At 41.2% G+C, this 14,861-nt stretch overlaps 1 protein-coding gene across 2 annotated transcripts; it reads left to right on the top strand.

Annotated features, from left to right (window-relative positions):
• Window positions 1-23: 23 nt before the first annotated feature.
• Window positions 24-13,737, top strand: LOC114246658 (uncharacterized). 2 transcript variants are annotated; one of them, XM_028179301.2, is made up of 13 exons: window positions 24-440; window positions 1,388-1,507; window positions 2,096-2,470; window positions 5,135-5,295; window positions 5,371-5,448; window positions 7,445-7,555; window positions 7,929-8,054; window positions 8,946-9,023; window positions 9,756-9,920; window positions 10,788-10,898; window positions 11,536-11,647; window positions 12,598-12,696; window positions 13,236-13,737. In XM_028179301.2, the coding sequence occupies exons 1-13, from the start codon at window positions 312-314 to the stop codon at window positions 13,386-13,388; spliced, it is 1,818 nt and encodes a 605-aa protein (XP_028035102.2). In that variant the 5' UTR covers window positions 24-311; the 3' UTR covers window positions 13,389-13,737. The 2 variants fall into 2 exon arrangements, with proteins under 2 accessions (XP_028035102.2, XP_028035103.2); XM_028179302.2 differs by lacking the exon at window positions 7,445-7,555 and having other exon boundaries at window positions 200-440.
• Window positions 13,738-14,861: the final 1,124 nt, after the last annotated feature.

Raw genomic sequence — 14,861 nt, 5'->3', positions numbered from 1 at the left:
AACGCTTATAAGCGTTTTGTTTATTCACATGAAGAAAAAACAATACATCGAAAATATTTCAGTATAATAAGTTCAAATTTTTTAAATAATTCGAATTTGAAATTACTGTTTGAAATTTACATAGAATTTCTTTTAAAATTGGAATTGGAGCCAATTTAAAGTTTTTAATTTCGCTGCAACATGACGAATAAAACTTTTTGACATCTGCGATGCTAATATGGTGGTTTTCAATGGCATCTTGTTTATTTTCGTAAATGAATTGATGTCTCAATAATAGTGAATGAGATATTTATCATATTTTAACGAAACATATGAAGTTTAATATTATGGATAATCCACAAAACATAGTATGTTGCGGCTGTCTAAGCATTGGAAGAAAAATGATTAAAATAGACTTGGAGCGAAAAGAGTGTTTTTATAAAATTTTAGGTGATTTACAAGTGAGTAACGGTGATTAAACGTAAAAATAAATACAAAATTTCTCCTTACAAATTTTAATGTTTACATACATATTCATTAATTCCATATTCAGTTAGCAGATTGTTTTCAATAAGACGCCAATAGAGTATAGTTGATTAAATAAATCGGTACTTACGTATTAACGCAGCCGCGGCAAAAATTCGATTAGACTTTCCTTTATGGTCCGTTGATTTTGGGTCGGGGTGGGGGGAGGGATGGGGGTAAGGGTTTACTCCCTGCACCATTCCCACCCCGCGGAACCACATGGTTATGAAGATATCCACGGTAATTTTTTTTGATTAAAATTGCATTATTTAGTCAAACTCGAAGGGAGCTTTGAATCCGCCTTATCTCCGGCGCTAGGGGAGGGCAGCCCTTCCGCCCTTGCGTGCCGAGGCACGGTCACACGTGCTCCGCTTCGCAGCTTTGGCTCAGCCTCAGCCGTTCTGCCTCGCACTGTTTCCGTGCTCCGTCACAGCGGGCGAGGACTGCTCTCCCTCTGCGCCTCCGGGTTTTTATATACACTCTAGAGGTAGGGCAGACAAGACCAGGTTGAAAGTGGGGTGCTCTGATTTGCTTTTCCATATTTTTCGAGTTGTCCACACTTGCTAACCATAAAATTTTTGCCGCGATGGAGTTAATACGTAAGTACCAAAAAATCATTATCAAAACTTAAGTACCGCAATGCATATGACACTACAAAAGGCAAAAATGCACCTATTTAAAAAGATATATTACACAATCAAAATAATCTTTTGATACGCCAATTAGTGGCAGTAAATTATTTTAATAGTGTTTCTCTGAATGTGTATTAATTAATCCTTAAAAAAAAATTATTCATAAGATTTTTATTATTTACAATTTAATTAATGTGATCTGTGAGATATAGGATTATTATACATAATCATATAAAAAAAAACAATTTCAGACAGTAGCAGATTTCAAACTTATGTACCTATGCTGGGAATGTACTAGCCGATTAAGCAATTTCATTAAGTTCAAAAGTCAAGTGAGATATGCCCACAAATGTCTACAGGATATAGAGAAGGTGTTTATTTTTATTGATTGTTCATGGCAAATTAGTTGGTATGTTGGTATTAAGAATATTTTGCATCAATACAGTGGAATGATAGGACTGTAACTATTGGCGGTAAGACATCTTGTGAGTCCGCACGGGTAGGTACCACCACCCTGCCTATTTCTGCCGTGAAGCAGTAAATGCGTTTCGGCTTGAAGGATGGGGCAGCCGTTGTATCTATACTGAGAACTTATGTATATAAGACATCTTGTGAGTCCGCACGGGTAGGTGCCACTACCCTGCCTATTTCTGTTGTGAAGCAGTGACGTGTTCAGGTTTGAAAGACGCACCGGCCATTGTACTGTTAAACGTGAGACCCTCGAACTCATGCCTCTAATTAGGTGGTGGCATTTACGTTGTAAATGTCTATGAGCTCCAGTAACCACTTAACACCAGGTGGGCTGTGAGCTCGTCCACCCAACTAAGCAATAAAAAATAAATCTTAGAGCTAACATTGGTTAAAGTCTACTTACCAGATTAAAGCCCGGGGCGAGATAGCATCATGAAAATAGCTCCACAATCCAAGCCATAGACGTAATAACAAACGATCATTTGCAGGACCTAAAATTGGTATCCCAATCGAAATTGAATACCCAAAACACTTTAATAATAAATTATGATCCGGAGACCTCTGAAGAATTAGACTGGCATATCGCGGCTAGCGAAGAAAAGGAGACACTCTCCGATCAGCAATGTTCAGAAACAGAAACAGTAGTGCAACCAAAAAAGAAGATAAAGAAAGCTTCGAAGAGCAAGAGACTGACGCATCTGTACAAAGAGATAGAGTTAACTGAGAGTGACATAGAGGCTGAGAGGGATACAGAAGCCTCAAGCGATAGTTTTGTGAATGCCTTATTTAAATGCGAGAAATGCGTCGAAGCGTTTCCCAACCAAGAGGATCTGAATGACCATAATCTAAAGAAACATAATAAGGTAAGTGTTTTTGCAGTTTCATTACAGAATTGTTCCAAAGTCTTGTTGAGTATGTGAAATATGAGATTTGCCTTTTGTTATATCTCTTTTATATCTGTGGCGGTAGCCATCATACAACGCAAGATATTTGACAGATGCCTGAATCTCGCTTACGACATTTTCAAGTTAAGCTTTCATATATACAAGTTCCGAACAACAACATTAGGACCGTCGGTCTACCAAGCAAAATATCACCCGCTCGGTCGAAGATCTTTCCTTTCGTCGTTTAAGCCTTCCACACTGGTGACCTGCGACGGAACAATGCCTTCAGACTCATCATCAGCGCATCAAGAACTTCGGCTACCACAATTCCCGCATGCTCGCAGATAAAAGCAAGTCATCGACAGTCGTCTTACTGCAAGCCAGCATCGCAGCCTCAACAGGACCATCGCAGCCGACTCACCGCGCTTCCTGGTCCTACGGCACGCACCTACACTGCCTCATGACGCCACTACAGTCCATCGCAGCCCATGACCGGATCATCAACGCTTGGGGTCACACATCTCCGGCGTGGCAGCTCTGCATCACATGGACTCCGCACGATACACGCGCAGCATTCAAGCTCAGCCTCGACTTCGAGCAGCACTGGCGATAGTCACGCAGCATTCAAGCTCAGCCTCGACGCACCGCAGACTTCGAGCAGTACTGGCGATAGTCACGCAGCATTCAAGCTCAGTCTCGACGCACCGCAGACTTCGAGCAGTACTGGCGATAGTCACGCAGCATTCAAGCTCAGTCTCGACGCACCGCAGACTTCGAGCAGTACTGGCGATAGTCACGCAGCATTCAAGCTCAGCCTCGACGCACCGCAGACTTCGAGCAGTACTGGCGATAGTCACGCAGCATTCAAGCTCAGCCTCGACGCACGGCAGACTTCGAGCAGTACTGGTGACAGTCACGCAGCATTCAAGCTCAGTCTCGATTCACCGCAGACTTCGAGCAGCACTGGCGACAGTCACGCAGCATTCAAGCTCAGTCTCGATTCACCGCAGACTTCGAGCAGCACTGGCGACAGTCACGCAGCATTCAAGCTCAGTCTCGATTCACCGCAGACTTCGAGCAGCACTGGCGACAGTCACGCAGCATTCAAGCTCAGCCTCGACTCACCGCAGGCTTCGAGCAGCACTGGCCCTTGCAAGCTAATCTCAGCACGGACAACGCTCACCAAATGACACGACCTCCATTCTCGGAGGGGAGTGATGTGGCGGTAGTCATCATACAACGCAAGATATTTGACAGATGCCTGAATCTCGCTTACATTTTCAAGTTAAGCTTGCATATATACAAGTTCCGAACAACAACATTAGGACCGTCGGTCTACCGAGCAAAATATCACCCGCTCGGTGGAAGATCTTCCCTTTGTCGTCTAAGCCTTCCCAAATATCCGATTTATCTCCCTCGCATTGCTGACTTCAGACACCGATGGTGACCGCTCACCATCAGAGACCATACTCTTCAGTAATTGTTTTATCCATTTCGTAAGATCTAAGTCGGTAATTTAATACATTTCGGGAGTCATATAATGAGATTGTCTCGATCACAAAAGTTAATTTTAATAAGTTCAAAGACACAATATTACGTAGCCATTCCCGATCCTGAAGACAAAATGGAAAGCAGTCGACGTCGCCCCAAACACGTCATTTCGGATCTTCCCGATCCACTAACGGTGCTTTTAGGTACCTCAAGCACCGGTCATCGTCCTCGTCGAACCCGTCGCTTGCGACAAAGGGCTCGACAAGTAAATTAACCCTCAGACATAGCCCACTGAGTTTCTCGCCGGATCTTCTCAGTGGGTCGCGTTTCCGATCCGGTGGTAGATTCTGCGAAGCACGGCTATTGCTAGGGTTCGTGTTAGTAACGTCATCAGGTTTGAGCCCCGTGAGCTCACCTACTAGTTAAGGCTACGCTGATATAGCCTACCAAGGCTCTCAGCTTAGGTAGGAAAAAAAATTTATGTAGCAAAATTTATAAAAATCTAAATCTAACAATGCGCACGAAACTGTATGACAGTTCTGAGTCTTCACTCTTCCTAAGTCGGGCAACGAATGTCTCTGCATCTCGATTACTCTCTATCAAAACTTCAGTGTTGCTAGCCTAGAAATGCGCTATATAGAAGTTAGTATAGTAGCTTTTAATAAAAAATAAGGTAACATTTAATTTAAAAAAACCTACAACAAAATTGAACTTTTTGTCTTCTAAATAGTTAATAACAATGAATTATCTCACTTAAATCAAGTAAAAAAACATGTTTAAACATATTAAATTTTTTTTAAATGTTGCTTTTTAGCCTACCTATTCGGTGGTAGTGGTAGTAAGGGACGATTCCAGTTTCTCGCGGACGGGTAGTTGAGCTTCCGGGCTTGATCTGAGCGAGCTAGCTAACACTAGCATGAGCAGTGCTCCGCAGAATATATCATCGGATCAGAATTTTGATACTTTTGAGGACCATATCTCCTTTCTTTTGTCGTTGTGCATTACAATGTCAAGTAAACAAAAAAAAAAAAAACACCCGCCAGCGAGATTGGAACTTAGGCACCCCGCTTCGCCCGAGCACACCGGCCGCCTTAACCTCCAGGCCGCGTCTCCTTCACCGGAGCCTTAATCCAGACGACATTCAATTTTCAGAGGTTACGTTTCAGCTGTCTGGTGTGCGAGTGCTATTTCGGAACCGCAGCGGCTCTTTCGTACCACGCGAACAAGCACAAGATCCGTTATCAGTGCAGGTCGTGTCGCACGAGGTTCGGGACCAAATCGAAGGTGCTATCACACCACGCCCGGGAACACAGGTGAGCGACCTCCCAGCAGATACCCCCCTCCCCCCGCCCCAGGCAAACAGCTCATCGCCCTCTCTTTGTTTCCAGCTCGAAACCGGATGACCACTGCGCTGATAGCGAAACTACCCCGAACGGAGTGGCAGGCTTAGTGAGTGAAGCGAAAAGGTGATTGTAAGATTTTTTTTAGCTAGCTGTAGTGCGTTTCGTTGATGTCCACGGGCTCCGGTAACGTAAGCTTTGAAAAAAAACATTCGCTTCTTTTGGTGTGCTGACAACCTTATTCTTAACTACTAATCATATTACGTTGTATCCAGTAGAACACAATTCTAGGGCTGGCTGATGAATAGTTTGTATGTTCTGAGTACATTTTATTGAAAAACTTTATTTACTTGAGAATATTTATTTATTTGTCCTATCGATAATTGAAGACACGAGTGGATTATACAATTTGTTAATTTTGAGAAAACGGGCAACAAGCTTATGTTATTTGTCCTTTTTCTTCGTACATAAATCCTTCATCACATGCAATTTTTAAAAATATCCTTTAAACCCGAACTTTTAAGGTCTAATATGGTTTGTAGGCAAACAACACCTTTATTCAATGTAAAAACTCAAAAATCTTAAATATAGTACTTAACCCCTTCATCCACTGATGTCTTCATCTGTAATAGAATACTATCTACAACTTTTTTTGAACACCCTGTATATACGTTGTACATTGTAATTATGGAGGGTAGAAGTAAGGAGCGCCATCTTGTATAGGGGACAAGTTGAAAAAGTGTCGACCTGTAAACAGCGAGTTAGTGTTGGAAGACTCACCGAAATAGCGCTAGTGTAAGAAGTGGAAATGATGTGAATATAGCAGTTTTAAACAGAGTGAAGTGTGTTGGATTAAAATATATTATATTTTTTGTGACTTTTGTATTTAAAAAATATTCAGTACTTATTTAAAGTCTCAACTTTTTATTATTATTATTTACGTAGGAAGTGGTTATTTCATTCTTAATTTAGTATCTAACTCTAATAGCTTATAGCACTATTTTTTATTCCAATCTTTCCACTTACTACTGTGGCGCCATCTTAATTAGCTGAATCTGAAAGGGATTCAGCGGACACTTTTAATACGCTGAGATGGTGCTGCTTATTTCTACCCTCCATTACTCTAATCTTTCCGACACATCGTCCATTATATTGGTACTGTATCTTACGTTCTCAACTAGATGGAGCTACTAGCTAATGTCGTTTTAGTGTCGCTCTCGACCAATAGATGGCTCTGGTTGTCACTATGTGTGCGATAGTTAATACTCGATCGTGATTTCGCCTCCGTCCGTTTTGAAGATTGTCGATACCATTGCAGCGTGATGTTTGCGTCTAGTGGCATTAGCCCGTTGATAGGGCGACGTGTTTTTATTTATTTATTGCTTAGATGGGTGAACGAGCTCACAGCTCACCTGGTGTTAAGTGGTTACTGGAGCCTATAGACATCTACAACGTAAATGCGCCACCTACCTCGAGATATAAGTTCTAAGGTCTCAGTATAGTTACAACGGTTGCCCCGCCCTTCAAACCGAAACGCATTACTGCTTCACGGCAGAAATAGGCAGGGCGGTGGTACCTACCCGTGCGGACTCAGAAGAGGTCCTACCGCCAGTAATTACGCAAATTATAATTTTGCGGGTTTGATTTTTACTATACGATGTTATTCCTTCACCGTGGAAGTCAATCGTGAACATTTGTTAAGTACGTATATCATTAGAAAAATTGGTACCCGTCTGCGGGATTCGAACACTGGTGCATCGCTACACATGAATGCACCGGTCGTCTTATCCTTTGGGCCACGATGACTTCAGAATGACGAAAATTATCGGATAGTTTTTTTATTTATTTCTTAGGCGGATGGGCGAGCTCACGGCTCGCATGGTGTTAAATGGTTACCGGAGCCCCTAGACATCTACGACGTAAATGCCGCCACCTACCTCGAGACATAAGTTCTAAGTCTCAGTTTTAACAGTACAACGGCTGCCCTACCCTTCAAACCGAAACGCATTACTGCTTTACGATAGAAAGAGGCAGGGTGGTGGTACCTACCCGTGCGGATTCAAGATGTCCTACCACCAGAAGACGGCGCTCTTTTCAACATATTTTTTTTAAATAATTTCAGAGCGAACGGTAAGCTGGTGTGCGTCCCGTGTAATAGAACGTTCTCATCCATAGCCACGTTCAAACAGCACATGAAAATGAGCATGAAACACGTCCCCGAAAACGAATTTAAGTGAGCATAAGAACATTTGACGAAAGTACAATAATAATAATAATAAACCCGTGCGGATTCACAAGACGTCCTACCACCAGTAATTACGCAAATTATAATTTTGCGGTTTGATTTTTATTACACGATGTTATTGCTTCACCGTGGAAGTCGATCGTGAACATTTGTTAAGAAAGTATTTCATTACAAAAATTGGTACCCGCCTGCGGGATTCGAACACTGGTGCATCGCTCAAGACGAATGCACCGGACGTCTTATTCTTTTAGGCCACGACGACTTCATATGCTTTAAGGGGCATTAGCCCGTTGACAGGACGACGTGTATACTGTCCTGAGTGTTACCGTAACGTTTAAGGACGTTTGAGGGATTGTTTCAGCGCGGGCCCTTACTCGTGCGAGATTTGCGAGAAGAAGTTCCGCTGGACCACGTCGCTCCGCAAGCACATGGAGACCCACCGCATCGAGAGGGGGCAGAAGAGGAAGCCGTACTGCGAGTCTTGCAGGTCGAGATCCTGTTGTCAGCACTGATGAGTTATAGGAACGGGCTATGGAATGAGCTCCCCTCCACGGTTTTTCCCGAGCGCTATGAAATGCCCTTCTTCGAACGAGGCTTGTGGAGAGTATTAAGCGGTAGGCAGCGGCTTGGTCCTGCCCCTGGCATTGCTGAAGTCCATGGGCAACGGTTGCCACTCACCATCAGGTGGGCCGTGCGCTCGTCTACCTACAAGGGCAATAAAAAAAAAGGGACGAGCTGTGTGTCACAGCTCATAAGATTGCTGGGGCACACCCGGACTAGTCCCATCTTAGGTTCCAAAACATTGAGGTCGAGGTTTCGCAATAAAACAAAATTATTCATTAAATTATAACTGTTAAAGGCACTTAATTTCACTAGCGGTGCCGCAGTAGTCGAAATTCGACTTGAAATCATAAGTTTGAGCATTATCGTGGTTCTATTCTAAAAGACTTACTTCTATAATCACACATGTCGCCAAGACTACACTATAGACAAATAATATTAAAGGTAAATAATATTAATCTATTCTCAATTTGACCACAGATTTTAAGCAAAAGCAATAGATTGACAATAAACAAAGAGTTTATATATATATATATATGTGTGTGCGTGTCAAATACATGGTAGTGTGTGTAATGGCTATTTTTATTGATTTAATGTATTATTAATGCATAATTTAAAAAAATATTTGCATGTGCACTCCTTCTCTATGTTCTCTATAAGTGTGGAAAATTTCATACTCCTCCGTCCGCGCAATTTTCGTAAAAAGAGGTACAAAGTTCTTGCTTCACGTATTAATATATAGATTAAAACTATAACATAACGATAATAACGGTTCTAGTTGAATGCTGTACAAAAGTTTCTAGTTGTGTCCTCTTAGATTATCCTTCACGACGTCCGCGAACCTCAGGAAACACGTGAAGACCAGCTCGAGGCATCAGATTATATTGAAACTAAGGTACGTAAAAACGCATTGACAATGTCGATGTTCAGTTGTCAACGGTCCTCGTGACTACCGTCAATGTTATTAAATGAATGGAAATTATAAAAAAAAGTGTCCAATCGTAACGTAATCGCATCGTGCAATACGGGATAGGTGATCGAAAATAAATAACAGTTTTAAAAAACGATCAAAATACGCTTTATTAGAAAATTCAACTAAAAAATAGAAAATAAATTTGAATTAAAAATAGTGTAAGAAAAAAATGATTTTATTGTAAAAAAGCGTGGAGTGCTTTTCAGAATATTATCAAAATAACCCTTATATTCATATCTGTTCATAAAATATTTATAACTACTGGTACCATGCACCCCACGCTTTTTTTTACAATAAAATCATTATTTCTTACACTATTTTAAATTAAAATTTATTAACTTTTTTTCTATTTTTTAGTTTGATTTCCTATAAAAGCGTATTTTGTTAGTTTTTTTAAATTATTGTTTATTTTTTATTTTAATATTGAATTGTCATTGGTCCTCTTAATAAGTATACCAAATTTCGAGTTAATCCGACGTTTTGAAGGGGGTCAAAATCATGTTCAAAGATTCCGTTACATACTAACATACATACGTCTGAAGCTAATAAAAGCATATTAGAGAACTGTCCAATCGTAACGTAATCGCGACGTGCAACACGGGATAGTTGATGGAAAATAAAGGCACTTCTAAAACTTTGTCGCTCTGTGGTCAGGAAGTTGGACGTGCACGCGGAGGACTCTCCCGAGAACCAAGCCCGGCTCGAGGAGATTCGTTGCTCTGTGACCGAGTCGAAGCAGCAGCACTACTGTCCGGAGTGCGACAAGAAGTTCCTGTGGCGCGGCAACCTCCTGAGGCACCTGAAGAGTCACCAGGCAAGGTACGGTGCTGTCGGCGGATCTGTGTTAACGTAATTACAGTTCGCACTCTCGGCCAAGAGATGGCGCTAACTTCAATTTTAATCAAACGCTAAAACGATATAGTTAAAAAAAATATTTTTTATTGCCTAGATGGGTAGACGAGCTCACAGTCCACCTGGTGTTATGTGGTTATCGGAGCCCATAAACATCTATGACGTAAATGCGCCACCCACCTTCAGATATAAGTTCTAAGTTCTCAGTATAGTTACAACGGCTGCCCCACCCTTCAAACCGAAACGCATTACTGCTTCACGGCAGAAATAGGTAGGGCGGTGGTACCTACCCGTGCGGACTCAGAAGAGGTCCTACCGCCAGTAATTACGCAAATTATAATTTTGCGGGTTTGATTTTTACTACACGATGTTATTCCTTCACCATGGAAGTCAATCGTGAACATTTGTTAAGTACGTATATCATTAGAAAAATTGGTACCCGTCTGCGGGATTCGAACACTGGTGCATCGCTACACATGAATGCACCGGTCGTCTTATCCTCTGGGCCACGATGACTTCAGAATGACGAAAATTAGCGGATAGTTTTTTTTTATAAATTTCTTAGGCGGGTGGGCGAGCTCACGGCTCGCATGGCGTTAAATGGTTACCGGAGCCCCTAGACATCTACGACGTAAATGCCGCCACCTACCTCGAGACATAAGTTCTAAGTCTCAGTTTTAACAGTACAACGGCTGCCCTACCCTTCAAACCGAAACGCATTACTGCTTTACGATAGAAAGAGCCAGGGTGGTAGTACCTACCCGTGCGGATTCAAGATGTCCTACCACCAGAAGATGGCGCTGTTTTCAACATTTTTTTTTTTAACAATTTCAGAGCGAACGGTAATCTGGTGTGCGTCCCGTGTAATAGAAAGTTCTCATCCATAGCCACGTTCAAACAGCACATGAAAATGAGCATGAAACACGTCTCCGAAAACGATTTTAAGTGAGCATAAGAAAATTTGACGAAAGTACAATAATAATAATAATAAACCGTAATTGTAGAAATGTAGACACGTCGTGTCTATAGCAACAAAATTATTGCGGCACGAAGACCAATTTAAACAATTTACGCCCGACAAAAAATCAGTTCGGCTCGAAGGGACAAATAATGCAACTGAAACAATTTAGTTTAATGAAATTTCTGTTTGTTTGTAAGTCTGCAACCATAAGAGGCTGTTAACGAGCTTAGTAACAGGGAGACTGTCTAGCGCGTGAATATGAAATCGATATAGTTTAAGTATGTAGGCAAGCTCAAGGCGCATCTGGTGGTAAGTAGGTACCGGAGCCCATAAATATGGGCTCATATTTATGACAGCCCAATTCCTATCTCCCACATCGAGACATAAGATCGAAGTTCGAAGTTCCATTATGCAATGGCTGCCCCACCCTCCAATCCAAGAAATGGGCGGGAAGGTAGTGCATACCCGGTCAAGCTCACAACCTCACAAGTCATAATCTAACGAAGACACCTAAAGTCCAATAACCATGCCCGTCAACTGTTTTAAAACACCCTAAAAGACGCGTTCACGTGACGCTGACCATGGGCTCACGCGCAAAACCAATTAAATATTTCGTTCAAGCTACATGTGCAGCGACTGCGGGAACAAATTCGTGAACAAAACCCGCCTCAAGGACCACATCAATTGGGAGCACCTCAAGAACTATATTCACAGATGCTCAGACTGCAAGAAGGTAAGCCGGCTCAAACTCAGACGGTCTGTCAATTTGTCTATCCGTCAACATATCAATATGTCAATTTGTCAATTATTCAACTTGTCAATCTGTCAAGTCAGACGTCAGACGCGCGCTTACGAGCATCCGTGGTGGGAGGAATAGCATCACGTAACGAAAAACGTCTGAGGAATAACCCGAGATGCAATCGGAATTTCGCCCTCGCGTCCCAAAGTGGGTGAAGACAGTTAACCCTTTGACTGCCAAGCAGGTCACCGGTGCCCTACGCGGTGCATTAAATTATGACGATTTCTATTTCTAGGGCGCCCGAATATCTAGCATTTTCTTTTTTATTGCTTAGATGGGTGGACGAGCTCACAGCCCACCTGGTGTTACGTGGTAACTGGAGCCCATAGACATCTACAACGTAAATGCGCCACCCACCTTGAGATATTTTTTTTTATTGCTTAGATGGGTGGACGAGCTCACAGCCCACCTGGTGTTACGTGGTAACTGGAGCCCATAGACATCTACAACGTAAATGCGCCACCCACCTTGAGATATTTTTTTTTATTGCTTAGATGGGTGGACGAGCTCACAGCCCACCTGGTGTTAAGTGGTAACTGGAGCCCATAGACATCTACAGCGTAAATGCGCCACCCACCTTGAGATATTTTTTTTTATTACTTAGATGGGTGGACGAGCTCACAGCCCACCTGGTGTTAAGTGGTAACTGGAGCCCATAGACATCTACAACGTAAATGCGCCACCCACCTTGAGATGTAAGTTGTAAGGTCTCAAGTATAGTTACAACGGCTGCCCCGCTCTTCAAACCGAAACACATTACTTCTTCACGGCAGAAATAGGCGGGGTGGTGGCGCGGACTCACAAGAGGTCCTACCACCAGTCTCTCTCTCTCTCTCTCTCTCAAAGTTAAGCAATCCAGGCCCTTTAGTAGTACTTACTTTTAGGTGTTCAAGACCCGCACGTCCCTGTACTTGCACCGGCAGATGGTCCACAAGGAGATGTCTGACAATCATCTGTGCGATCATTGCGGGAAACGGTTTCCGGTAAAAACATCATTCTTTTTTGACGTGATAACATCTTATAGTGAATCTATGAACACCGGCTGCACGCACGAAAAAGTGTCACGTTCCTCCCAAGCCCGAGCGTGCGAGCGATAGAGACACACGATCGGCCTGAGCGTTGATTTATCGAAAATTTTGTAATTTTCAAATAATTCCTTCTTTGTATTACACAAAATAATGATAATTCAATTAAATTCATAAAAGTACACAATTTTTCATCAATGTTTCTTTATGATGTTATCACGTAAAACTATCGTCCGTAAATCTGCTTTACATACAACCAATTATTATTTTTTGTCATTATCATCATCTGTCATTATCATCATCTATCATTATCATCATCTGTCATTATCATCATCTGTCATTATCATCATCTGTCATTATCATCATCTGTCATTGTTTCGGTTACTGACTACCCAACCTCAATAAGTTCGACTCTTTACATTCCATTCATATTCGCAATGCCGTGTCTAATAATTATTAAGTCTGCTTTTCTTCTCAAGTCTATTACCCGTCCGCAGAGTCAGGCCAGGCTTCATTATCACATAACAGCTCTACACAACAAGGAGACTCCGTACAAATGCACCACGTGCTCGGCGAGATTCAGCTGGCACTCGTGTCTCACCCGACACGTTCGGACCATACACTCGAAGGAAAAGAAAAGCGCGACTTAACAAAAGATAAATGTGAATTATTAAAAGATAAGCGCGACTTAGCAAAAGATAAATGTGAATTAATAAAATATAAGCGCGGCTTAATAAAAGATAAATGTGACTTAATAAAAGATCAGCGCGGCTTAATAAAAGATACTTGTGACTTAATAAAATATAAGCGCGATTTAACAAAAGTTAATAAATATAAGTGTATAAAAATATAAAAAAGTGATTCTCTACTCTCTACCATCTGTGTCAGTAGCGAGCAATACGCCACAAAATTTAGGATAAATATGTCATGTGAATTCGTAAAAGATAAATTTGTACTAATAAAAGATAAATCTGTCGTCTCATAAAACAATAAAACTTATATTTTGCTTTGTTTTATTTGTATCCCTTATAAATACTCAAAACGATATTCATACATGTGTTGTATCATACATATGTTTACAGATGTAGTGAGGAACTATTTTCCACCATAACAATTATTACTCAAAACAGGATATTTACCAGTGTATTATACGTTTTTTTTTTTTTATTGCTTAGATGGGTGGACGAGCTCACAGCCCACCTGGTGTTAAGTAGTTACTGGAGCCCATGGACATCTACAACGTAAATGTGCCACCCACCTTGAGATATAAGTTCTAAGATCTCAGTATAGTTACAACGGCTGCCCCACCCTTCAAACCGAAACGCATTACTGCTTCACGGCAGAAATAGGCAGGGCGGTGGTACCTACCCGCGCGGACTCGAAGAGGTCCTACCACCAGTAAGAGTAAGTATTGTCACTAGAGGTCCCGCAGTAGTCGAAATTCGACTATAATTAATTGGAATTGTAAGTTTGTACGCTATTATGATTGTGTTTTATACTTCTATAGTCACAAATTTCGGCAAGGCTACACTATCAAAAATATTAACAAAGACAAACAATATTTAATCTATTCTCAATTTGACCACAGACGTCAAGAACGAAAGTTTGACAATAAATAGTATGCATGCGTGAATGCGTCAAATACATGGTATGTAGTGTGTGTAATGTTTTCTTTATTGATTTAGTGTATCTTTTATGCATTATTTAAAAAAAATATTAGCATTGTACACTTCTTCTATAAATTCTCTATAAGTGTGGAAAATTTCATACTCCTCCGTTCGCGCAATTTTCGTAAAAAGGGATACAAAGTTTTTGCTTCACGTATTAATATATAGATTAGTAAACAAAACATCATCTCCACTTGAAAACACAAAAATACAACAAAGTAAAGCCTATTGGGAAATATTTATAATAATAAAACTCACTACCTGCCAATATGCCCGTTGCGTATGAAATTCGCTGTTGAAATTTGAGAAAATACTCTCGAGTTTTTGCTATTTTACGATATGAAAGGTAAATATGAAATATAATTCCTTGGACTGGATTTTTTAACAGTTTTCGAGGTTTCGGCATGGCTATACAACCTTTTATAAGAATTCTGAAAATATGATTTAATCATATTT

This window comes from Bombyx mandarina, chromosome 11 (assembly GCF_030267445.1).
Source record: "Bombyx mandarina strain Sakado chromosome 11, ASM3026744v2".
Classification (NCBI taxonomy): domain Eukaryota; kingdom Metazoa; phylum Arthropoda; class Insecta; order Lepidoptera; family Bombycidae; genus Bombyx; species Bombyx mandarina.
The sequence above is the reverse complement of the archived record's forward strand: the minus strand, read 5'-3'. Positions and strand labels throughout refer to the sequence as shown.